The sequence below is a fragment of the Strix uralensis genome, chromosome 15 (genome assembly GCF_047716275.1).
Source record: "Strix uralensis isolate ZFMK-TIS-50842 chromosome 15, bStrUra1, whole genome shotgun sequence".
NCBI classification, from domain to species: domain Eukaryota; kingdom Metazoa; phylum Chordata; class Aves; order Strigiformes; family Strigidae; genus Strix; species Strix uralensis.
Genome location: NC_133986.1, coordinates 14,305,921 through 14,330,101, shown reverse-complemented (window position 1 = coordinate 14,330,101; position 24,181 = coordinate 14,305,921). Strand labels below are relative to the sequence as shown.

Genomic DNA, 24,181 nt, shown 5'->3' with positions numbered 1-24,181 from the left:
GGCTTTTCTAAGGCTGGCATGGAATTTTCACCACCAATAGTGAGCACGGCTGTAGAAGTAAACTGATTACATCTGTGCATGTGAAGTACGGCTTTATTGCACAGCTGCCAGCTGAGGAGATGGACTGTCTCTATCACCCATGCATAGCTGACTAGAACGTGGTTGTCATTATTAAGAAATAATGCTTGTGATTCGTGAGTGTGTGATTAATAAGCAGTGAGTTCTACAGGCTTTGAAAATACCTGTTGACCTGTGAACTCAGGCCTCCCTTGCATAACCAGATCCTATTGAAAGTTTTTGCTGTTGTGTTGTGTGGTGTATGTCCAGGCTGGGGGAACTGAGGAGGTGGATAAGGAGACCAATCATGGTGCAGCTGAATGGAATACAAGCATTGCATATGCTTCTGTTTTATACAGTTGCTCTTACTGCTTTGGTGTTGTTTCATTATCCAGTGTGCATCTGGCATCAAAAGCTATTTTAAAGGGGTATGCATTGAAGTTATTGGAAGCAGCAATAACATGAAAAGTATTTAAATGCATTTTTTGGTGTCTTTTTTTTCTCATTCCGTTCCAGAATTTGAACTGAAACCATTACTGATACTATCTCTAATCCTTACATTTCTGTACATTAGTTTGGTTCAGGCTCTGCTTGTTGCAGACCAAGCTCATATTCCAAAAGACTAGGCTACATGAAAGTCTCTATGCATTTCCCTGGAAGTCCCAGAAGAACAGTTTAGAAAGCCTGAGAAAGATGATGAGGACACACTAGGCACAGGGATTTAGGTAGAATTTTAGGCTGTCTGAATACTTTTTTCAATGTTACTGAATGAATATTTGTGTAGAATCTGTGTATATCACTTGTGTCAATCAGTTTTATTTTTTTGAGCCTTAGAAGTCAAAAGTAGGTGAAAAACCTACTGTGCAGGACACCTCGTGCACAGAAGGGTTTGTGGCACAACTGTTCAGCATGGATGATGCCTTCTGAAGCTTCAGCTCTGTGATCCAGGGCTTTTTGACTTTATTTGAAGTACTAAAAAAGAAGGTGACAGCAGGTATAAGCAGGTAGAAGGTGAATTTGATTGTGCAGAAAGATAGAATTTCCATAATTGAGAATTCGGGTGGCAGCATTCTGGCCCCATCCAGTAAGCCTTTAGCCCTGTGCGGAGTCCTGTTGACAAGTTAGGCTTGTTCACTCAATTAAGGGTTTGCAGAATCAAGCCCATGGATTTTTTCCTTTCCCAGATCCCCATGCAAATACATCCTGGTCCTCTTCCACCTCCCAATCCAGTCTTGTCGCCCTGGATCATGTTCCTGGTAAGTACAGAAGGAAAAAGTTAATTATGCCCATGCTGCTTGGCTCTGGAAGTCTTTGCATCTCATTTATCCTTCTGCATTGGACTTACCAATAGTGGAAATTCTGGACCAAGTGTTTTCTTTCTTTTTTTTTTTTTTTTAGGAAAAAATATTGCATAGTTAGCTTCTAATATGTGGAACTTAAAGTTTGAACCTGAATACAGGGTGGCTTCATCTGCATGATACTCCTTGAAAAACTAGGCCTGGCAAATGTCCCACCATAGACGCTTCCTGCTGCTAAGTCCTATTTGATGTTCAAAGTTGTGTTTCCCTTTGAAATGTCTGAGGTTTTGAATTCTTGTAAAGTCAAATTTTTAAGTGTTGTAAGGCAGTTTCTTTGGCCTGGGCTGCTACTGGTTTTTACATGCAATAAATATGCATGAGAACATTTCCTTGATGTGAATGTTTCTTCTCGGTCTAAGATCTGCTCTTCATCAGATCACAGAGGAACAGTTAAAAGTGTGCTGTAGAAGGGCTCGTATTTTAATTGTTAAGGTTTCCAAGTGGCTGTGATAGGTTGTCCACTCAGCTGCAATTTCAGATATAGGATTTTGTGCTGTGTTTGAAGTACTTGATTGGATGAAGATGATCTGAATTTAATTCCTAACTGGATACTACGCCTGTATCGCTGGGTAACTCGATCCTCTCTGTGGAATGTAAACCATGATATTTCCTTTCTCGTTTGCTGAAACGTTTTGGCTTCTCAGGGCAGGTACTGTCTCACTCACGTATTTGAACACTGCCTCGCACAGTGAACCCCCTCACGCACACCCTCTCTCACCTGTGAGCCTAAGGGTGCAACAGTATAAGTGATGTTTTACAGCAAGTATGGACAGCTTTAATGTATTAGTATTTCATATAAGTGCACTGCTTTCTCCTCAGGCATTTCAAGCAGCATGAATTTTGATGAGGAAGAAGATGAGGAAGATGAAGATAGCTCCAGTTCTTCACAGTTGAACAGTAACACCCGGCCTGGTTCTGCCACGAGCAAGAAATCCAATAAGGTAAGGGGTGAGCGCCGAAGAAGGAGCATGCAGGCTGCTATGTACTGTGTGATTCCAGAGTGCAGTCAGGATAGGCCTGGCTTCCTTGTTTTGTTTTTTATATGCACTAGAGTATCTCCAAGGTGATTTACTGTGATAGCTCTCAGGGTTCACAGGAGCAAACAATGAAAATAATGACTTGGAGAAAAGAATAGCAAATATTGTCTAAACTTGAATGAAGAGAAAGGTAAACAGTAAATATTTACTTTTCTACCTCTTGCAAGTGCTCAGAAGGATCTTTTGTTTCTGTTGCTTTTTTCTGAGTATTTTCCCACCCTGTTCTTGCTGTTACCATCCGAACATAAAATAAGACTTTGGCTTGTTTCAGATATTCTAAATCACAAGCTCTTGCTAAACCAGTTGATGGTGCCCCTCTCTCTTATATATGGCACTGACTTCTCATCTGTTATATCTCTGTCTCTCCCTATCCCATTTCTTCCTTTCATCAAAGGCCCTCACTGTCCCTCGGTATGGCCTTTCTGAAAAAAGAAGTGTGTCGAGATGGGAAGGTGTGAGCCAGGGTTTGCTTTGTAACATTACAGCATTCTGCCTGTGCAGCCACCCTGTTCTGCTTTGCCAGATGTGCCTGTACGCTGAGCACCAGCGGCACAGAGAACTGCTCCCTGGGCCAAGAGCTTTGACCGGTTGGAGGGGGAGAGATCCTTACCTTGATAAGCTGCCTTCATGGCTGCTGAGGAATCAGAACGGGGAAGACAAGATGTCCACTGGTTTTATTTTTTTTTAAAGTGCAGCTTCTGTCAAATGTTATTCCTTTGTATTTATAACCTTGTAAATCAAAGTTGAGGAAACCTGAGTTTTGCTTACTGTTTTAGGAAGCGGCCTCAGCCCCCAGTCCTTCCACAAATGAGCCTCTCATAGATGTTGATGACCTGGAGGAATTTGCCGTAAGACCTGCTCCACAGGGTGTCACTGTCAAATGCAGAATCACAAGAGACAAGAAGGGAATGGACCGAGGGATGTACCCTACTTATTACCTCCACTTGGAAAGGGAGCATGGTAAAAAGGTCATAAAATAACTTGAATGGCATACCAGTTGCATCTGAATATAAAAAAATTATTAAAAGTCTGAAGAAGTCTTACAAAGAAAATATAATCTTATATTTTAAATATATTTTCACTTTCACTGAGAGCTGCCCTACAGTCTTCCAAAAGCAAAACAATAGTATCACTTTGTTCTGCTGCCTTTCTTTGTATGTCTGATCTCTGGCTCTAAATAATCCATGCATGGCACTTTTATGTGACAGTCAGCAGTTGGGGCTCTCTGCGTTCTGTGGCCTGAAAAGCATCTATTTTCAACTTAACTGGAAGAGCCAGAGCAATTTAGACTGAAACATTTAATGAAACAGATCAAATTTAATTATTTAAACCATAAATAATGGACTGAATGGTTGAGAAGTCACTCTCCCTTTCCAGATTTTTATCTGGTCTTGTTAAGTCCCAGGAGACCTTCTGTTACTTTGCTAATGATGCTGGAAGACAGAAAAATTGCCTATGGTTTCCTTATATCAAAGCAGGAAGTGGTGTGTGCTAATCCCTTTGGCATTCTAGAATATGTTTTTTTGCACTGCTTAGGTGTTTCTGTTAGCTGGAAGGAAACGAAAGAAGAGTAAAACCTCTAATTACCTCATCTCCATAGACCCAACTGACCTGTCTCGGGGTGGAGAGAGTTTTATTGGAAAACTGAGGTAAACACTGATACATCTAAGAATTTTCTTTCTATAATATAAAGTTCATTTGAAATTAAGAAGCCTGTAGCCACCATGACTTCTTAATTAGAGGCTTGACTACATCATGTGATAATGGTCTTAAAGTTCATGAGTATCCAAGGCATGTTTTCAAAACATCTCAAGTACTTACAAGATCACATTTTAGTAAAAGTCAGCAGGACTGAAGCTCTTAAATGCTCAAAGGCCAGATTCTCGAGGGTGTACAAGCACAAATTACCTTAATGGGATTTTCAAGAGTGCATGAGTAGATTGTGTCTATCCCCTATTGATATAACTGCCTGGGAATGGAAGTTCTGTCTGTTACACAATCTGAAAATCTCTTTAGTTTTGCCCATTTCTTAAGATTCTAATTAAAGTTATTTACAAATAGTGGAATTCTTTCAGAACGACTTGTTTCTTTTTTGTCACCCCATCATACATCAGTCTGTTGTTGATACCTACATGGAGCTTCTCAGTGTATGTTTAGATCATCTGTGCCTGAGGAAAGGGACTGTGTGGATCTTAGAGCTTCACGCGCTATTTGTTGCAGTGCAGACACAGAATGAGGATAGTGGGGTTTTAGTATGTCCTAAGCTGTATTTTGCTCTCCTTGGTGTGATTTCCATTTAAATAGGAAAGACTGATCTTATTTATAACTTTATGAAAATAACTTTCTGTATTCTAATACAGTTAGTAGTCAGGTAAGAAAGGAAATAGTTTTGTAGAGAGTAAGCATATTTTAAAAACCAAGCAAGCAAACAAAATAACCCCACCTGAGTGTTTCCTTACTGCTTTCTTGAATTTACTGGTTTGCAAGATGTCATGAGAAATCTCCAGTGTAATGATAAGGGACCGTTAGTTTACTCTGCTGTACTGTACCTTTACATTTTTGTTATGGCCTTTAATCCAGGAGTTGCCATTTAGCTGGGATTAGAATTAACTATTTGTACTTAGTATTATCTGTCTTTTCTTTGGAGCTACAATGCAGTAAAGGATAGATGTCTCAGGCAACATTACTGACAAATGGTGATTGGATTTTCCATTTTTTTGATAGATCAAATCTTATGGGAACTAAGTTTACAGTTTATGACAATGGAGTAAATCCGATGAAAACAACATCAAGCCTGGAGGCGAGTATCCTGCGTCAGGAGCTAGCTGCTATTTGTTATGTAAGTACTGCTCACAGGCAAAATATGCAAGAAAGGGCAGTTCAGTTTCTAAAATAGCACACTGAATTTCCTTCTCACTTATGATTAGGCAAATCAGCATTCATACTTTGGTGTAATCAAGCAGCTGATCTTCACTAGAGAAGCCAGGGAGTGGAAAGTAGAGGTGAAGAACGTTGTGCACAGAACCCGGTTGCCCAGTTCTCACTTTTGGTCAGAAGGTGTTGGAGCTTTTACATAACCCTCTGGAAGGGGTAGGATGCGTCACAGCCTGCAGGCACCATCCAAGGGAACCTTCTGAACTGGGAAGAGTTGTGCACGTGGAATTACTGCACTGAAGTATGATCATTTGTAATGACATTTTGGAGGAGGCCTCTCTGATCCAAAACACATGTAGCTGGACAGCTAGGTCTGCAACAGTGGCAGAGAAGCTGGGATAAAAACTGTAAAATCCTTTTTACTAGGAAAAAAACCTGAACAGACCCAAACAAAATCCAAAATTCAATTGAATGAGAGAAACTAGCCTCTTATAGGACAGTAAATAGTATTTGTCAAGGGCAATGCAGGCCATCAAGACTTGAAACACAGTTGCTGTTGTTTCATGATTACTGAATGACTAACTGTTTTGGCGAGAGTATTCTTTCTGTCCAGAAATCTCTGGGGCCAAGAAATTATTCCAGTCAAAATTGGTACGTACACTGCTACAGAAAGTTTTTGTTTTGACAAATCAACAACTTCTGACAAAAATACCCAAGAACCACTTTTCTGAAAAGTTCCTACCCAGCTCTAATCAAGGGTGCCTGGAAATCTGTCAGATCGAGGTCCAGCCATCCCAGCATATACCCTGTGTACTCACAGGATATGTTCCTGGAAAGGTCAGCTTCACCTTGTGGGGAGCAATGAGTCTGGAAGATTTCAGCACATGGAAAGAAAAGCAGAGAGCCATCCCTTCCATGCAAAGTGCTGAGAGCACTGAAGGGTGGCAGTATTAGCTGCTAATGTGTTCTTTTCCTGCTGCTTAGGATGAAGTTTTTCTGTGAATATAGTATAAATAGTGTGTTTGTTTGCTTGTGCTATTATTCAGCCACATGGCCTGCAGTTGCAGACAGACAGACAGACACACACACACATATCGCTCCATTCCTGTTGGATTTGAAACTCTCTGAGAATTTCAGAAAATCCAGCTAACAGGATTTAACAAAAGAGTCCAGGATTTGATGTCAGTTTAGAGCTTGAAAGTTTCAGTAGGAACCTAGGAGAACTTGTATGTTTAATAATTTTACTGGTTTATATAGGAGGGCATTTCCTGGAGCCAGGCAACTAATCTTCTGGTGCAAACTGGAAATACAAGGAGAAAACAAAAAACAGGTTTTTTTTTAAAAAAAAGTTATATATTGAAAAATTTAGGCATTGCTTGTTTAAGTCAACAACAACAATGACATTTGAACCATTAATGTTACCAAATAAAAAGCTCAGTTGTGGTCAGCAGAGGTAATTAAAAGTGTGAGTGTTGGGAAGAACAGAACCGTGGCTACTGTTTGGAGAATGTGGCTAAAATAAGCTGCTTTTATATGTCTGTTTTGGGATTAGTGGTTTAAAACTTGTACATTTGTATAAGAAAATGACTTGTTCCACTGATATTTTGATACTCGTGGAGAAAGGCAGCAGGCTTGCAGGTGTGCTGTGGCCAGAGGACAATAGGAAATCGGAATGATATTTCATTACTAGCCAGGTTTGCTAAAGTGAGATTATTGATCCTGGCTGCAGCAGCACCACAGCAAAGAATGTCAGAAAGAGCACTCCCAAAACACCATTGTCCTCAGGTAACCTTTTAATTCCTGCCTTGAGATATTTTCTGCAGCAAAAACTATAATTAACAATACTTTGAAAGCACAACTATTCCTCTCACTGTCTCTCAGCTCATCCGATCAAGTACCCATCTGGAGAGAAAGCTATACCCACTTCTACCAACTTACTGAACCTGACCTGCTGAATCATCTCAGCAGGTCTAGTTTGTACAGGCAGAAGCTGGTGATGCATCCTTTCTTAACTGTGGGATGAATGTGTTGAGAACTCTCATTGCAGAGCTCACCTTAGGGCATGTTGTAAGCAACAGGAATAGTCCATTTGTACTCCCCACTGATGGCACGCTAGCATATTAATAAACCTGCAGCAGCACCTAATGGCTGATTTCAGAATCGCTTGGCAAAATTTATCAAGAAGCAGTGAGGTGTAACTGTACCATTTGTACCAGGATTTTCTGTGCTGGATTCCTTTATATCCATCGTATCTCACAATTCAGTTTACATCAGATTCCGCAGGCAGGGAGCTCAGCTGATATTCTGAGGTGTGACTCAGGTTTCAGTAAAGCAATAAACTGTGTTTCTACTCAGGCCTCAATCACTTGCATTGTGCTCCAGTGTGGTGGGATCTGTGGTCTGGGCTTTCTATGGAATGATAATTTCTACAGGTATGAAGGACAAGGCACAGCTGTGTGAATCAAGTCCAGAAAGGGGAAGTGGCTGAAAGAAACTTGGGTCATTAAATTGTGAATCTCCTGGGAGCCACTTCTATCATGGCAGCTATTGCCACCATAGCAAAATGCTTACATAATTTTCTGAGTGTGTAAGATTTTAAAAACAACCCTGGGGAGAGGCTCTGTGTTCTTTCAGTCCAGTTGATTGTGACGCATGGTCACAGAACAGCTTAGTGGTTGGGCTAAGGCGGAGAGTGCAGCTTCTAAGCAATCCTGGGCCCAGTCCTTAGCTGATTTAAATCACTGGCGTGCTGGTTGAGTCAATAGGGCTCTACCAGCTAACAGCCCTTATTTTGAGTTCCTATGTAAACCAAGACTGTTAGTGGCATTAAAATGGTGTGAAATTAGAATTTGTCCCATGTTCCCCTAATAATGCCATTTGTAGTCTTGAATTTACATGCACAGAATAGTGGAGGAGGGAAATAAAAGAGAAGCAGGGAATGAGACAGGAGATAAGGGGAATTAATTTTATTTGGGTGCAGGTAGATTGGAGAGGATTGCTTTTAATTAAAGCTCCTCTTTTGTCCCTACTGTTTTCCTCATACATTCTGTGTTTGTAGAATTTCAGTTCTGTACCTTGATTTTAGCAAAAGGATAGCTATTTGCCAGTAAAATGTTTGATATAATTGGTGATTGATGTAATGTACAACTAGAAATGGTTCCCTTATCATTTGGCAGAAGTATTGATTTTAGTATTTCTGCATAAATCCAAAGAATATAGTCCTGTTTTTTTCAGAGTGATAACACTGGAGGGAAGCGATTTAGCGTTATTACTTAATTTTGCCTTGAACAATGTCTTCAACCAGTCAGCATCTAAATTAATTGTATATAACGTAACTGCAGCTTGATGAGAAGAAATGCTTGTAAGGCATTGCAGAGAAGACCAAAATTGTCAGTAGTTAGTGAAAAGTAAGTAAGCATGAATCTTTTCTTAGAAATTGTCCTCTGCTATGCTGAATCTCTCCCGCTTATAAAATCTGCTGGCAGTTGTTTTAGTTTGACTCTCGTCATGCTGTAGAACCAAGTATACGCTTCTAACTGAACTGATAACATTGGTTTACTGTGCCAAAGGCCAAGACATAAATGATTCAGAAAAGAGGTAGAATCTTCCCATTAATGTACAGAGTTATGAAGATACATGAATATACCTGGACTGCTTCAAGAATATTCAGTAAAATAACCCAGTGGAATTTTTCTTGCATGCATGAAAATCTTTAATGGGTTGTGTAAAATCTCCAGATGGTTTGCTGAAACAACCAGAGTTATGTCAAAGGTCTGATGGATGACAGAACTTCTGCACTAGTAAATTTTAGGCAGGTATTTTCAGATGTTTCCAGTGAGTTGAGATGCATGGATTTTTACTTGCAAAAGTAGAGATGTTTTAAAAAGCTTCGTGTTCCTTAAAATCAGGACACCTTAATTAAATATATAAAAGCAGAGACATTTGAGTATGTCACTTCTAAATATCCCAGTGGTAGAGCCACACCAGCTGGAGCCCAGGAGTGTCCAGTCCTTGGCATCTTGTGGCATGTGGCTGGGAATTGCACCAATGGGAATTTCCTTCCCGAGATTCCTTAGTGTGTGTCCACAGCCCTTCACCCGGGAAAGGTAGAGGGAAAAAAATGCATGTGACTGGGAAAAAAAAAAAAAGAAAAAAGGCACCACAAAACATGAGGAGATGGACTTCCAAAGGTGTCACTGTTTCATTTACTGGAGTTAATGCTAGAATAGGCAATTGAGTTTTACCAACTGTATTGGAAAATATTGCCCTTTTCTCTTTCTTTTTCAAAAGTAGATGACTTACTAAAATACATGACCCTAGTTGTGTCTGTGGAAAAATAAAAGCAAGCCTCAGATGAAAATAAGACTTTAGGCCTATTTAGATTTTAGTGGTTGTGTTTTGAGAGGATAGTGCAATACTGGAGCGCTTTTGTGAAAGGATGGTCAGAAAGGCATCAAATCATGTTTAATGGAAGAACTTGTATTTTTCATAGATTTATTTTTGCTGCCTATGTTATTTACTTTTGCCTGCCTTCATAGCTCAAAAATTTGCATTCATGATAATGTGTTTGTTTTTTATCATGCTCATCCCTAAGCATAACATAGCTGAAGACTTTGAAAACCACAGCGCTGCTAACAGATGCTCTTACTGGCAGCTTCTTCTTATTTGCTTTTGTGCTGGCTCTGGAATAAATGGAGTTGGTCCCATATATTTAATTTTGTCTCTCATCAAAATGTGTGACTGCATTTTATGATTTTTAAATTACAACTACTTTATTTTAGGATCTAACAGTAGCCAAGCAATCTGGTTAGTTCATATCCTTTTTTAACAAAGGGATTTTTTTTTAAAAATTGTATTAAGGTTGCTGGCAGCCAATGCTAGGAGTGTTTTTGGAAACCTCTCTATTTCCATTTTTCCTGTTGTCGGAGCTGCTAAGACAAAGCTAGAATGTTTGGCAGTGCCAGTGAAGGTAGGAGTTTCAAGATGTGTTTTGAGTTGACTAACAGATAAATTCCTTGGGCTGCCACTGTGTCTCTCTGTTGAAGAAATTAACTTTAAAAATACAGAACATGATGAACTCTTTTCTAAACATTTTTAGGAAACAAATGTCTTGGGGTTTAAAGGACCTCGTAAAATGAGTGTGATCATACCAGGAATGAATATGGACCATGAAAGAGTTTCCATCAGACCACGAAATGTAAGTCATACTGTCAGCCAACAATAAAAATGACTTGAATTCTTTTTCAGTTAGTTGGGTTTTTTGCATTTCTGAAGGTTTAAAAAACCCAGTATTTGAACAATTGCAAAGCAATGGGATGTGTGACTAGTTCTGTGACTCACAAAAGCACTACAAATAATATGTATTTTGCTAATAAAAGATACAACTAACCTTTTCCAAGCTGTGGAAAGGACTTGAATGCACATTTGCATTAAGATACTCAGAGTTCTCCGTTTCATTTGATGATGCTGTTTTGAGGGTTGAGGGTGACTGTTTAGTCTTTGGGCTAGGATTTATGAATATTTTTCTCTGTGTGTGAATTTATTTTTTTGTCTTGTGAGTGTTAAACTGAAGCGTGTATCTGTGGTGTGTGCAGGAACATGAGACACTTCTTGCAAGATGGCAGAACAAAAATACAGAGAGTGTCATTGAGCTGCATAACAAAACGCCAGTCTGGAATGATGACACCCAGTCCTATGTGTTAAATTTCCATGGTCGAGTCACACAGGCCTCAGTGAAAAACTTCCAAATTATTCATGATAATGATCGTAAGTATAGCTCTCTGTCTGTAACGTACAGAGATTCTGGCCCTTCTGTTGTTACCTGTGTGAGTTTAATTTAGTTATGTGAGTCCAGCTTCATGCTGCTCTGCCTTGTGGCCATGACATTGATGCAAGTTGGGTGTTCAAATGCTCGTGCTAGAGACAGATGTTTCTGCTATGTGCTTAGTTTTCTCCCTTCGCTGCCTGGCTTGTGAACTGAGCAACAGTTTAGAGTTGTCTCTGCTCTCAGAGCTGCAGTACTTCCAGTCAGCAGGACCATGGGGCAGTATCACTCCGCTCAAGCACTTGTATCACACAGTCCTTCCTTGGTTTTTTTGTTCACTCCGGTCCCCGTACACTGCCCAGCTGAAGATAGTGGCAGACAGACTGGTCCCCCTGCACATCCACTTTGCCATGCCTAGTCCTGGTAGCCGTAGTCCTACAGAACACCCTGGACGTATCGGGACTGCCTTTCACACCATCACTGGGACCTCACCGATGTGCTGCTTTCTGCCAGCAATGTACAATCCCCTTTTTACTCAAGCTTAGGTACAGTTGTTGGAGCAGGGATAAAGAGAAGTGCTGGAGTGGAGTGATACTGCCCCACTTCACGCTTGCTTTAGGCAGGCACAGTCACTAGGTGCTGGGGTGCACTGGGCTACACCAGTGCTGTGCTTAGACTGCAGGGGAATATTAGAAACTGGTGCAAATGGCTGTGCCAGTCTCTGACAGCAACACTGAATCTGAAACATTGGCATATGCATTTGCTGCATTTTATAAGGTGAAACAATTACATCTGCTTCTGTAATTAAACATTTCAAACTATGAATGAGGCTGAGATTTCCTCTTGCTGACAAAGAGTACAAAAGGGAAAAAAGGTTGAGGAAGAATTTCTGAATATGACATAACAGAGAGACATGATTAGGTCTAGATCACAATCATGCCTTCTTTTCCCTCATCCTTGCTTGTCCACTTGCCAGAAGTTTAGTGGGAATAGAATTAATTGGTTCTTGGTACATGTGAAACTCAGTACTAGGTCTGTATAAGAGGTTTGACATTCTATACAGAAGCAATTTTCTCTCAGTACTTGCAAAAAACACTTTCTATCTGTGTAATTTTTTGACAGTAACAAGTCCTGCAATCCTTTATCACTCAACTGTTCCTCACTCAAGCCTTCCTTGCTTCTCCCTCTGATATCAGCACACCCACTTGCAAGAATAAGTGTGAAGTTTGATGAGTGAGCATGTTTTGTTTGTATTTTGTTGAACTGGGCCAGAGGATGACGTTGAATGCATGTTTATTTACTAAGGGCTGCAAACAAAAATAATGCTTTGTCACCTTTTGTGACCTTTCTTCCAGCTGACTATATAGTGATGCAGTTTGGCCGCGTGGCTGAGGATGTGTTCACCATGGACTACAACTACCCAATGTGCGCACTACAAGCCTTTGCTATTGCCCTTTCAAGTTTTGACAGCAAGCTGGCTTGTGAGTAAAGGGGCATGGGTGAGCATCCTCTCAAAGGAAGCAGTTTGCCATATGATTCCCAATTCCTGCTGGTGTCACTTATGGTCCATACTAAACAGGTCAGGGAAAATGCAGTTGTGGAGGACCATTCTATTGCTGAAGAGAAAGTAAAAGGAATCTTCTAAAAATTCAGGACATTCAGGAGATAATATTTTTCTTTTTTTTTTTTTCTGTCATATTTTTCTGGAAGTGGCATCAAGTTTGTGTAAATAGAAGTTCTATCTCATGTCCTTGGTTATGTTATGGAGCGATGTGCCATGATGTACTGTACCGTGGCTCTAGTAGCACCATTATAACGGTGTCTTTTTTAAATCTAGAAAGGGCGTGCACGCTCGAAAAATTTCTTTTTACATTTAAGAATTATATTCCGAGGCTGCAATCATACCTCAAGGTTGCATTCCTACATCGACTAATCAGAGCTTCACATCATCCAACATAAAAGAAAGATCACAAAAAAGATGCACTTTTTTGAATGCGCAAGGATCTCGTGTAGTATAAAGCCAAGTCTGAAGGTTGAAAACCTATACTGGACTGAACTTGATGCATTGCTATTGTATATGTAGTAGGGCATGATGAATTTTAATTGCAGTAGGAGGAAATGGAGAAGTAGAAAGCACAAAACAATGTTGCACAAGTCACTTGAATTCTAAGCTGTCATGTTTTAACATCTACATGCTTTTTAATTTGTTTCAAATGAAAATGTATTTGGAGTACAGAAAAGTAAAAGGAAAACGTCTAGATGCCAAGAAAGCATAACTTATGTTGAATTTGGCATGTTGCGTGTTGGGAATTTATATCCTTGTATTGCTGTGGTAATTCAAACACATATTTTGTATGAAGTGATATAAACAGTTGGATAAAGGCTCTCTGCAGAGAATCATTATTTTGAACAGGCTGTGTAAAGCTGAGGAAGGTAAATGGAAATATTTTATTAAATTTGTCTGGCCTTTTGCGATTTTACAATTTGTTGATTGTATTTTTTTTGAACTTTCAGCAACAACCACTTTTCATATTTATTTCCCATTGTAAGAACTCTTGAAATCGATTGAAACTGTGTATGTTATTCTCTAATGTAAATGTGCCAGCTACTGAGCTAAATCCTTCTAGGCAAATCTAGTGTATGCTGCATACAAATGAGAGACTGGCAGGACACAGAATAGCTTAAAATAGTGTGGATTTTTTGTTTCTTTTTTTCTGATTTATCTGGAACATATAAACAAATACTATTTCAAAACACAAGCAAAGACCAAGCTATTCTCTTCTCTTCTGAACATTTCAAAGCCCGAGAGCTGCAACTGAAAGCACACTGTAAAACACCTTTAAAAATAATTAATCTTTCTGCCATTGTTCTGTACAATGTTATCCTAAACGGCACACAAAGCGATAGAATTTATATGTAGTTCACCATAAGGGTATTGAAATGTGAGTGAAGTGAAGAAGTAGTTGCATTTTATACTGTGTGTATTCAGATCCTCCTTTTTACTCTTCATAGACTCTTGCATTGCACAACCAAAGATTATGTAACGAGAAAATGAGATCAAATCTGCTTGTCTCATAGCCGTCGGTCCCTTTTTGACTATAGGGGACAGGCCGTAAGGAGACGTTGTGCCATTTGGACTGTGTAATTTCAGCTAACAAAAGAAATATGCTCCCTTCTTCACATTTGCCTTTGGGTCTCCTTCCCAGTATGCAGACAAGGAAATTTCAGATAAAAGATAGAAATAAGTAATTGCCAGCATTTTTTCTAATCTTTTTTAAAATCTAGGGAAAAAAAAGTCTGCTGGCTTTGAACAGTGTTCTATTGATGGACTGAGTCTGTCAAATGTCCTCTTTAAATTACAGGAGGCTCTGTCATTTTTTTCAAACCTTTTTGCAAGAAGCCTTTCCACGCGATGGTGTAAAATGGAAAGACACCTTTCGTTTAAGAGAAATGAGCAGTCAGTTCCTTCAATAAATGATCAAAACGATGAGTCATGAGCTTCAGTGTGATACTTAGGCTTTGCACATGGATGCTTTCTTTTCCCCCGTGGTTGGTGGTTTCCCACCTCTTCACATCCCCATCTGTGATCTCACTTTGGCTTTTTAACAGAGAAGGCCCTTAGGCCTTTGGTTACCTCATGTCAGTCTTTAAAAACTAGCTCAAATAATAACCAGAATTTTTTGTTTACTGCAAAACCAGACAGGAATTCCCACTGCTGGTATTTAGATGTGGACGTCAAGAACTCCACAGCATGGGAACAGTTCAATCTGCGTGGCTTTAATTCTGTGACTCGCCAGGCATACATTTTCTTTAAAGCCTGAGAAAGTGGCACCTGACACAGTTTTCTGCCTCTCTCTGTGCACAACACTGTGTCACAGGACCTTATGGTGCAAATATACAATCTGTTGGCGGTAGCAGTGGAGTTAGTTTAGGAAGGGTTATTTTTAACACTGATCATAACAATGGTCTGATTTGCATTATGGCCCCACAGGGAATTGTCACGAAAAGGAAGCTCATGTGCAGTGAACTCCTGCACAAGGGTGAGAATGAGGGGCTGGAGAAAGGCAGAGAGTTCAACTGCTTGGGACAGTTTTGCTGCCAGCACATTGTGTAACTTCACTCTCACTGCATGTTCTTCCCAGACAGGTATTTTTTTTAACCTGTAAGCATGCCAGGAGGAAAGTGGTGACTCAAATTCCCATCGTCTTAACAGAATCGTACAGCGACATCAGCCAACAAGCTGCTGAGGAAAAAATTCCCCACCATAAATTGAGGTCACTAGAGGGGGATGTTAACCTGGCACTAAGAGGAATAAACTCTCATTAAATCTGGTTCAGTTACAGTAGGATTTGCACCTAGTGGCCTTTACCAAAACCCTAATTCCTCACTGTTGTTGAACAAGGTACTGGGTTCTTCTGATGCACTTAACCATTGCCATCTGCTCCAGAAGCATCTATATAATTTCTGTTGGACAGTTTCTGGTGAAGTTCACTACTGCATGTCAATGCAAGGTGCTATCACAAGTTTTCCAGCACATCTCCAAATTTTGTTTTCCTAACTTGGTAAAGTCACAGCAGGTTCTGTCTTAACATACAGTCATACCTGATACTACGTTGTCCTCACAAAGTTAGTTTTTCCTCCACGCCATCAATAAAATCGTGGCACCAGTATGTATTTTCAGAGATACGTGCATACTAAAGTAACTGAGGAGTAGTTAGTGCCACACTCATATTAGTAGTAGCTTCTGCAGGGCCCGCATGACAGTGTGCAGCGGGGCATAACCTTGTTTACTTAATGTGACAAAGAATAGAATAGCACTCAGCTGTGTATTTCCTTCAGATAGTCCTAGTGAGTGTTTGGACACTGTAGATTTAATATTATTTAAAATCCCAATATTGATGATTTGGCAGAGAGTTGTAAACAAATGCCTTGCCTGAATTGCTTATAGGCAAATACTGCATGCTTTAATGAGAGTTCTTAATCTAACTTGTCACTCTGTTTACATCAAACAGTTTCTTCCTGGCCCTTTATCTAATTTTGTTAATCTCTGATGTTCTGTTCCTTCTCATTCTCCTCACAATCCCTTTATCTTCAAGGATGTGCAACTCAAAAGTGTTTATTTTGACAACGTTACTCAGTGATCTCTCCGCAGATGAATAATGCCTTCGGTGCACATCCAGTGATGCTCCTGCAGTAGAGGCCTTATCGGAGGGGTGGATTTGGCCCTTTGGCTTTTCAATAGAGTAAATTAACACATTAAAAGGTAGCAGATAAAAAAGCTTGCCTAAAATATAATCAGAATTTTTCTGAGTAAACATTCGGTAACTGCAGTTCCCAAACCATTGGTTGCAAATCAATGAGCAGAACTGTCCACAAGCCTGGAGGCAAACTCTTAGACAGATTCCCTTTGTAGTGCTGCCTTATTTTTGCTTTTTCAAAAGGTTGAAAGTGATTTTGTGAGCTGAAGTGTGTTGGGGCCCTAAAATAGAGTTTATTTTTTAGAAGCTAGACATCACTCCACTCCTTTTGTAGGATAATATATGGCACATAAAATAGTAATGTCCTAGGCCATTGTTACAAATTCTGATGCTAAGAAGTCTGTGAGAATGGTTTTGTAATAATTACTGGGCAAATCTCTCACTATTCAAGTTCCCTTACAATAGTGCTAGAGTTCCCAGCAGGCTGTCCTCATGAGGTACTAGAACTGTAGCAGCTTTAGTGAAAAGGGCTCTGTAATAAAATCTGGTAGCTGCATGAGTGAAAAACGTTATTGTGGAGTCAAATGACACCACTGAGTTTTATTGGTCATGGTGAACCGATGCCATGATTTTGAACTTTCTGGTTTTTTGCTCCCTTTTGATGAACAAAAGGAGGGACTTTCAACAAGCAGAGCTACCAGTGAGGTCTCTAGAAGTATTGAGCATTAGGCCTTTTTTACCTATAAAAATCTTACCCCTACCTGAGTGCTGCCCATTAAAAAAGAAGGAAATCAACCCAGTCCTTAGTATAGAAAATCACTCCCAGTTCTTGTAGCTTAGCTTTTTACAAATTTTATTATTAATTTATTAGTGATTTCACATAAGGATACCACAAGGACTTGGCAAACAAGTGTTCTTGCCCTGAAGAGATGATGACTCTAGACCAGCATCAGAATATTTTGTCTTTGATTATATTAGTAGGATAGGACAGGGAGTTGCTTGGTGTTTTAGGCAGAGTTAGTTTCTCCTTAATGTTTGGCAGGTGTCAGAGGGAAGATTTGGGGTTTGATCCTGTGGCATTCTAACTAGTTCCCTCATACTATCCTGTTGCTTTCCTAAAACATAATTTGCAAGATTTTTCCTGGTTTTAGAGAAGCATGTGCTCACCAATAAAATCTCTTTGCTTGGCAAATAAGGACAGCATGTGTGATAAAGCAGCAGTCACCTTTATTAGAATTATGGACTGATGACTCTCATTTCTCAAAAGGCCTCATTTTGCTTACCAGAAGAAAGTAGCTTTATACATATAAATCTTGCACTAGGATTAATCTAAGTGTAGAATGCAGGCTTCTCTTGTATGTGCTGTCTAATGAAAATGGGTTTCTGTTGTTCTTCATGTATGAAATGTACCTTCCCGGGTTCTGCTCTGTAAGTGTTTGAAATTAATTCTGTAGATATTTTTAAGTTCTTTCTGTTGCTCGCCAAGGAACTAAGAAAAGGGTTTGCGCAACTATCTCGATGTGTTGGTATTTTGCTATGAACTAAAGCTCAGTAGCTGATACTCACAAATGCCTGTATATTGGATGAAAATGCATTAAAACTTATTTTATATGTTATATTTTACTTAACTGCCTAGAAATTTTAGATTCCTCTTTTTCAGTAAGGGTATGTTTATCCATACCTTCACTGAGAAGACTTGAATTAACTGGCTTTCTTGAAACTGTTTAATGGAACCAGTACACTGGTTTGCTAAATTGCTTTAGGAAAAGGACATAGTTCAGAAAAATTATGCTTCCATTTTTGAGAAAAAAACCCCTTCTATTCACTTTATGATTGGATTACTCAGCAACACTGAAAGCTTATCATGGTTTTATTTAAGTCTACAATGGCAGTTTGAAAATTACTCTGACAAAAGCTTGCTAACACGTGAACTGGAATGAAATCCTACTTGAGAGTCAGAATCCAGCAAATACCAGTGAATACTCATCCATCTATTCTGCGCTTAGGTACTGCGTCATGTAAAAAAAGTCCTGAAGAGTCACAAATCTGTGTTCAAATCTTTTAGGCTGTCCAACAGGCCTGGGGATCAGCTCACCTGGGTTTTAATCCCAACTGACTGTGTGACTTTGTGCAAATCTTGTAACCTCTTTGTGCCTCAGTCCAAAGAGTTGAATGGAAATAATAGTTTTCAGACCTACCTGTGTCTGTCCCAGTTCTAAGAGGCTTCTCAGGAGTGTTTCGAGGCTGGTGGATGGCAGGTGGTGTTGGCATGCTAAGTACCCTATTTAATTCTCACTGAAGGAACTACAGTAAAATATGACCAGTTTTCTACCACCTATGTAGAAACTGAATAGCTAATCAATCTCTTAGGATAAAATCTTGACACTGTTAAATTCTGTGGTAATCTTGTCAATGATTTCAGTGAGGCTTCAATTTTTTACCTTGTGTCATTTTTGGTCACTAAATGTGCAGAAAAAACATTGACAAACCATCTGATACACTTTTTCTTCTCACAGTGATGTGTTGTTCATTGTGTTTTACTTTGCACCATCAGTTTTAAAACTATTGTTCCTGAACATTTTGCAGAGGTTTATGCCTATTTATGCTTTTATGTAGCAAACCGAGACACTTCGCGATTGTGCTGCAAATTGTCTTTTTGTACTTCTGGGTTTTTTTTTTTTCTTGGATGTGACTCAGCTGTTCAAAACTGTTGTTACTGCAGACTTTGACTCTGTCATGCACATCTGATTTAAAAACAATGAGTCTCATGATTTATGACTACCTTTATACTCGTATGGGATGTTTACAGTGCAGTCTGTTTCTCACGTTTGACCCTGTATCTGTGGCTTCTTACTGAGGTTATCCCAGTTGGCACAATGCCATTAGAAGTATCAGTAATTTATAATGTGAACTCTCTCAAAGTGACAGAATGTAATTTATAAACGTTTTTATAGATTTTAACATTAAAATGTAGCTGATATGAATGCTTACAGATTGGGTGAAATTACAAGAAAGTTGTTTGTTCAAAATTTTCTTTCCTTAAGCTTGTGTTGAAGTTTGAGCTCTCGTAAGCAGTAAGATCCTGATCCTGCAGCTCCATCTGTGCAACCAGGATACAGTTTGGCCTGTGCAGACTGCCAGACTCTGTCAGTGTGATCAGGACACAGTGAGTGATGGGGTTTCCAAAGTACTAACAAGAGTGCACTTCCTAATTCTCTTAGGCACTCTTGAACATCACATAAGAAATCATGTACCTTTCCTATGTTGACTTACCAAATAACAGCAGAAATATTTTCACTCCCTTTTGAATTTTTTAAAAATTTCTTTTTAAAGGCTATGCTTACTGTCTAGGCAAGTGTAATATTATAAGACATTTAGTTTGAAGTCCTGGAAGATTATGTCATGAGATCACTTATTTTGACAGTGCAGAAAATCTCACAAGTACACAAAACCAGAGTATGTTTTGTGACAGTGGGCTTTGGGCACTGCTCATGCTACGAAGTTCAGTGTTCAAACAAGTTTGTGAGCTCTGACACCTCGTGACAGGTTTTCATTCCAGTCTGGGGACATCAGAAGATAAGCCAATTATTACCAACCTCTTCTCTTCCCTAGGGAGGATCTCCTGTCCTCACTGGCTAGAAGTAGAACTATATTGATCCTGATGTGTCTTTAAACATTATGGTATTTTTTAGCTATTTTAAAAACATTTTCAAAGATGTAGTTTGAGCTGAAAGAAAAGTCGTTGAAGTAGCTGTAGATGTACCAAGTTGATGTGGTTGAGAGGCAGCTGCCTTTTCCAGCAATCTTCTCAGTTGACATATGAGCAGCGCTTCATAGTCCTGCTGGAAAAACATAATGTAGCTATTATAATATGCTGTCCTTGGGTTTTGCCTTATGATACTGCTTTTTTGTGCACCATTATGTTTATTTCTGAAAGTCACTACTTCCAGTGCTAAACAGAAATAGAGCAGTGTTTTCTACTGAAGTCTCTGCCTTATTTTCTGCTGCCTCACATGTAGAGATTTGATACTTGATACTAAAAAATAGAAACTTTTCATTTAAGAAAAAAACAGGTTTTCTAGGCAAAATCATTAACTTTTAGTGCTATGTGCCTGGATTGACAGAGGGTTGGGTTTTTTTCCAACCAGGAATGTTACTACTGGCAGAGTAATGTGTGCCATGAAACATCCTATGATGCCCTGTTGCATACTACATCTGGGACTCAGTGTGAGGGCCTGGCCCAAAGATACAGCCCTCTCTCACCAAAATGGCACCACTTTCCTTTTTGGAGGGCTTTCTGTTGATACTTTTATGTTTATTGCAGCATCTTCCATCTTGGGGCCAGTCTGTGATTAGGTTAATAAATATCAGCCTTAAAAAAACATCCATGAACTAAAAACCTTTCACAAAGACCCTGCACATCAGCTGTTAAAGCCTTACAGCAGTCCAGAAGCACAGGTAAGTAGTATTATCCTTTTAATGGCAGTGAAGCTGTGACTTGCAGTTTATAAAAGCGAACAGACAAACAAACATGGAGTTATTTTTAGAGCTGGCACTATAACGAAGTTCTTAGTCCCTAAACCTGTGCTCTAGCTATTGCCATGGGGGACCAACTGGTAGACAAAGGGTCTCTGTTTTGAACTTTGTTGTGAAGACTAAACTGTTTCACTTCAGTTTGGAATACTGGAAAACCAAACCACATTACTAGAGAGTTCTCATCAGGCAATTAAAATTACACTGGAATCAAGTTTCATGCGTATTCATTTATGAGGATGGCCCAGAACAAACACGAGGATGCTGTGCAAGTGAGGAACTGAAAAGTTGCACAGCAAATAACGCAAGTAAAAAAACCAGCGGGGCTATATTTCATTCCTAACTGTATTTATCTGGATATTCGCTGTTTTATAATGTAGGCTGAAAATACAAAAACGCTGTGTACTGTTAATTCTAACCTCTGGTTTAAAGTAGGGCTACAGCAGTGATGCTTACTCTTACAAGATTTGTAACAATGTTGTCTTAAAAAGCTGATTGTGGAATATGGCTCTTTAATGGATTCTCAAGAGTTACTGAATTCAATGACACTATGACAAGGCTTTTTGTTGTTTTGGGTTTTTTTTGATTTTTTTTTTTTTTTTTTTTTAAAGAAACCTGCTTTCAAAAGCACTGGTTATTCTGTCTTTTGGACTACATAGCACAAGTCCATGAGGATGAATTCCTATTTGGTATCACTCAAATACTCTCTTCTTGCAGGTGGTAGATGCTTTTCAGCTTCTTAGTAATCTGTGTTACTACAATTTCTTTGTTTTGTTTTAAGCTCCCTGATTATTTTTTTTTTCCATCTATAACTTTCTCTTGTTTCAAACATGTACAGGTTTTTCCATATGGGGACACTCCAGAAAGCCAAGTCAGTGAAACTGATAATGTCTGTGAATTAAAGTGTGTTAAATCCCTGTGTATATGTTCTCATTTCAAAGTAAGGTGGCCTTCAATTCTGGTTGCATAATCCTCAGCGGGGGTATTCATCACATCGCACAGTTCAAGGTTGCTGGTGAATTTTAAAGTGCTGAATAAGTTTCTGACCAAGATGCTGGAGAATATATGTAAAGGGATTCACCCTTCTGTATTCTCAGGGTGGCAATTATGACTTAGAGTACAGCATTTCTAACAGTGGGCTCTTTGAATTGTACTTGCAAAGCTCAGCATCTGCACACTAGACACCATGTTTCTGAAATCCGCTTTTTCTACTGCAGTGGTTTTCAGCACGCTCTGATTTATTGCCACCTGTATGAAGAATTTAAGCTTCCTGACAACAGTGTGCTTTCGTCTTTGGATTCTGTGGATGACAGGGATCTGGGGACTGTATGCTGAAAGTTAGTTACTGCTTTACTAGTATAGCAGAGCTTGATGCTAGGAGCACGGTGTAAATGATGCCAGTATAACTAGGTTTATTTTTACAGTGCCCATCAGAGATATGCTTGTTTCTCAGAAAATAATCTTCCTTTCTCTTTTTCTTCTCCATTTATATCTGCCCGGATCTGAGGATGAGAGCCCCTTTTAGCATTCATGCAAGCAGCTACCATATAAGAAAAACACACACAAAGGTCTATTATGGATGGGTTTATCACTAAGCAATGCGACTATTACACGCTTACTGTCATCCTGCTATGTAACAGTGCATGTTTTTCCCCATGTGCTGTTTCCCACCCTGTGTGCTTGTCACCAGTCAGAGGACGCTGCTGAAAAGACATGCATGGAAGTTTAGCAAAGTAACTGCAGAACTGAAGCCATTAAGATGTAGTTCTAATACTGAAGAAAGAGCTCCTCCTGAAGGCAAAAATTGGGACCTGTGGCTCATTAAGTTATTTGGACTTTTCATGTGTTTGCATTGCATATAAGAACATAACACTTTTTTTTTTTTTTTTAATTATACTTGGACTATATTGAGCCCTAAGCCCAGAAAAAGGAACATAGAAGGAGTGCAGTTACAGAGAAGCAAATAAAAGTGCAAACAAGCTCCATTTGTTGGAGGAACTCGAAGTGTGAAGGAACTCGAGTGTGCAGGCAAGGCAGTAGTATATACTGGGGAATGACAGTAGGGTGATTTCTTGCTGGAGAATTGGCAGACTGCTTGTCATGGCTCAGAGCGAGTAATGGAACTGAGTATTCATTGACAGACTATGATGGTCACTGCTTATGTTGCCTTATATCGGTAAGAACTCTGCCCATAGCATTTGTTTCTCTCCTAAACAGCTTGATTTATGTGCAGATTTCTTCATGATGACATTTTGACCATTTCTATTTTGGGCCTAATCCAAAGCCTGCTGGTGTAACTGAACGTTTCTTTCTAACTTCTGCTGTGTCTCCATAATGCCACACTTGGGTGTCTTTACAAGAGTCCTAATGTCTTCTTGTCTGTCTTTGTTTAAAAGGGGGTTATCTGGAGCTCAAAAATCAGGCATTACTAGCATGAATACTTCAGAAAATTGCATTTGGAAGGGAGGCCAAATTTTGCTCTTAGGTACATCCCATGAAGCCTTGTTGACACTCAAAGGGGAATCAAAAACATTCTATTACATGTGCCATCAAATTCTATGATGTCCTTACTGCTACAAAACAGCATTTAGAAAAACGAAATGTTGCTAATAGTTGCCTGTGTTTTAAGGGATAATAGTGGATAACTGTCCCTGCACAGGAATTAGCAAATCACACAAGGAGTTTCCCCAAGAAACAGGTCTTTAAGAAACAAACCTCTTACACAGGGTTACTGTAAAACATGTATGAAAAAAGATAAATATTGAAGCTTTGGTAATTTTGTTAGTATCTTAAAAGTGTAAACCTCTTGTGATTGAATTGAACAGTTTATTTCAAATAAAAAATCCTGTACTCGGTGACATGAAGGTAAGATCATCTAGCAGTTACATACAAAGTATAAAGGGGGAGAACATACATGCCCAGTACAGCAGGATTCTCAGTATTAGGAGTGGGTTTAATTTATGACCTTCCCAACATTTTCCAATTTTAGATGTCCAAACATCTGTGCTGTGCACACATGCATATACATACGTATATAGTCTTAAAAAATTTCCTTTGGTGATACCTGGGAATTACTCAGTCTTCTTTCCCGTTCTTCACGCTGACAGCATAAACCAAGATATTCATTTGTCTTGGCATTAATTATTGCAAAATATCTCTAAAATAGAGTCTGCTATTTGAAACCCCTTTTAAAATAAATTGGAATAACTGAAATATTCCTGTGGAAAAGATTAAAATAAAAGATCTTTAAATGTGTCTGTATCCATTACAGATAACCATCTCCTTTCCCTTTTTCCTTTGAGCTGACTCTTCAATGGGATTGATCCATGCAGTGAGTCAATCCTTACCCATCATTACAAG

The 24,181-nt window shown here is 39.2% G+C and overlaps 1 protein-coding gene across 8 annotated transcripts in view; it reads left to right on the top strand.

The window, feature by feature from the left end:
• The window catches only part of TUB (TUB bipartite transcription factor), a 154,409-nt gene extending 134,142 nt beyond the window's left edge, over nucleotides 1-20,267 (top strand). For 5 of the 8 annotated variants that reach the window (XM_074884389.1, XM_074884386.1, XM_074884385.1 and 2 more), the window contains 8 exons: nucleotides 1,242-1,313; nucleotides 2,235-2,356; nucleotides 3,229-3,420; nucleotides 3,989-4,101; nucleotides 5,177-5,291; nucleotides 10,425-10,523; nucleotides 10,921-11,092; nucleotides 12,446-17,909. In XM_074884389.1, the coding sequence (XP_074740490.1) occupies nucleotides 1,242-1,313; nucleotides 2,235-2,356; nucleotides 3,229-3,420; nucleotides 3,989-4,101; nucleotides 5,177-5,291; nucleotides 10,425-10,523; nucleotides 10,921-11,092; nucleotides 12,446-12,579 (1,019 nt within the window). In that variant the 3' untranslated portion in view covers nucleotides 12,580-17,909. Of the gene's footprint in view, nucleotides 1-1,241; nucleotides 1,314-2,234; nucleotides 2,357-3,228; nucleotides 3,421-3,988; nucleotides 4,102-5,176; nucleotides 5,292-10,424; nucleotides 10,524-10,920; nucleotides 11,093-12,445 lie in introns of all 8 variants that reach the window. The other 3 variants (XM_074884388.1, XM_074884387.1, XM_074884393.1) reach the window with 2 other exon arrangements.
• Nucleotides 20,268-24,181: the final 3,914 nt, after the last annotated feature.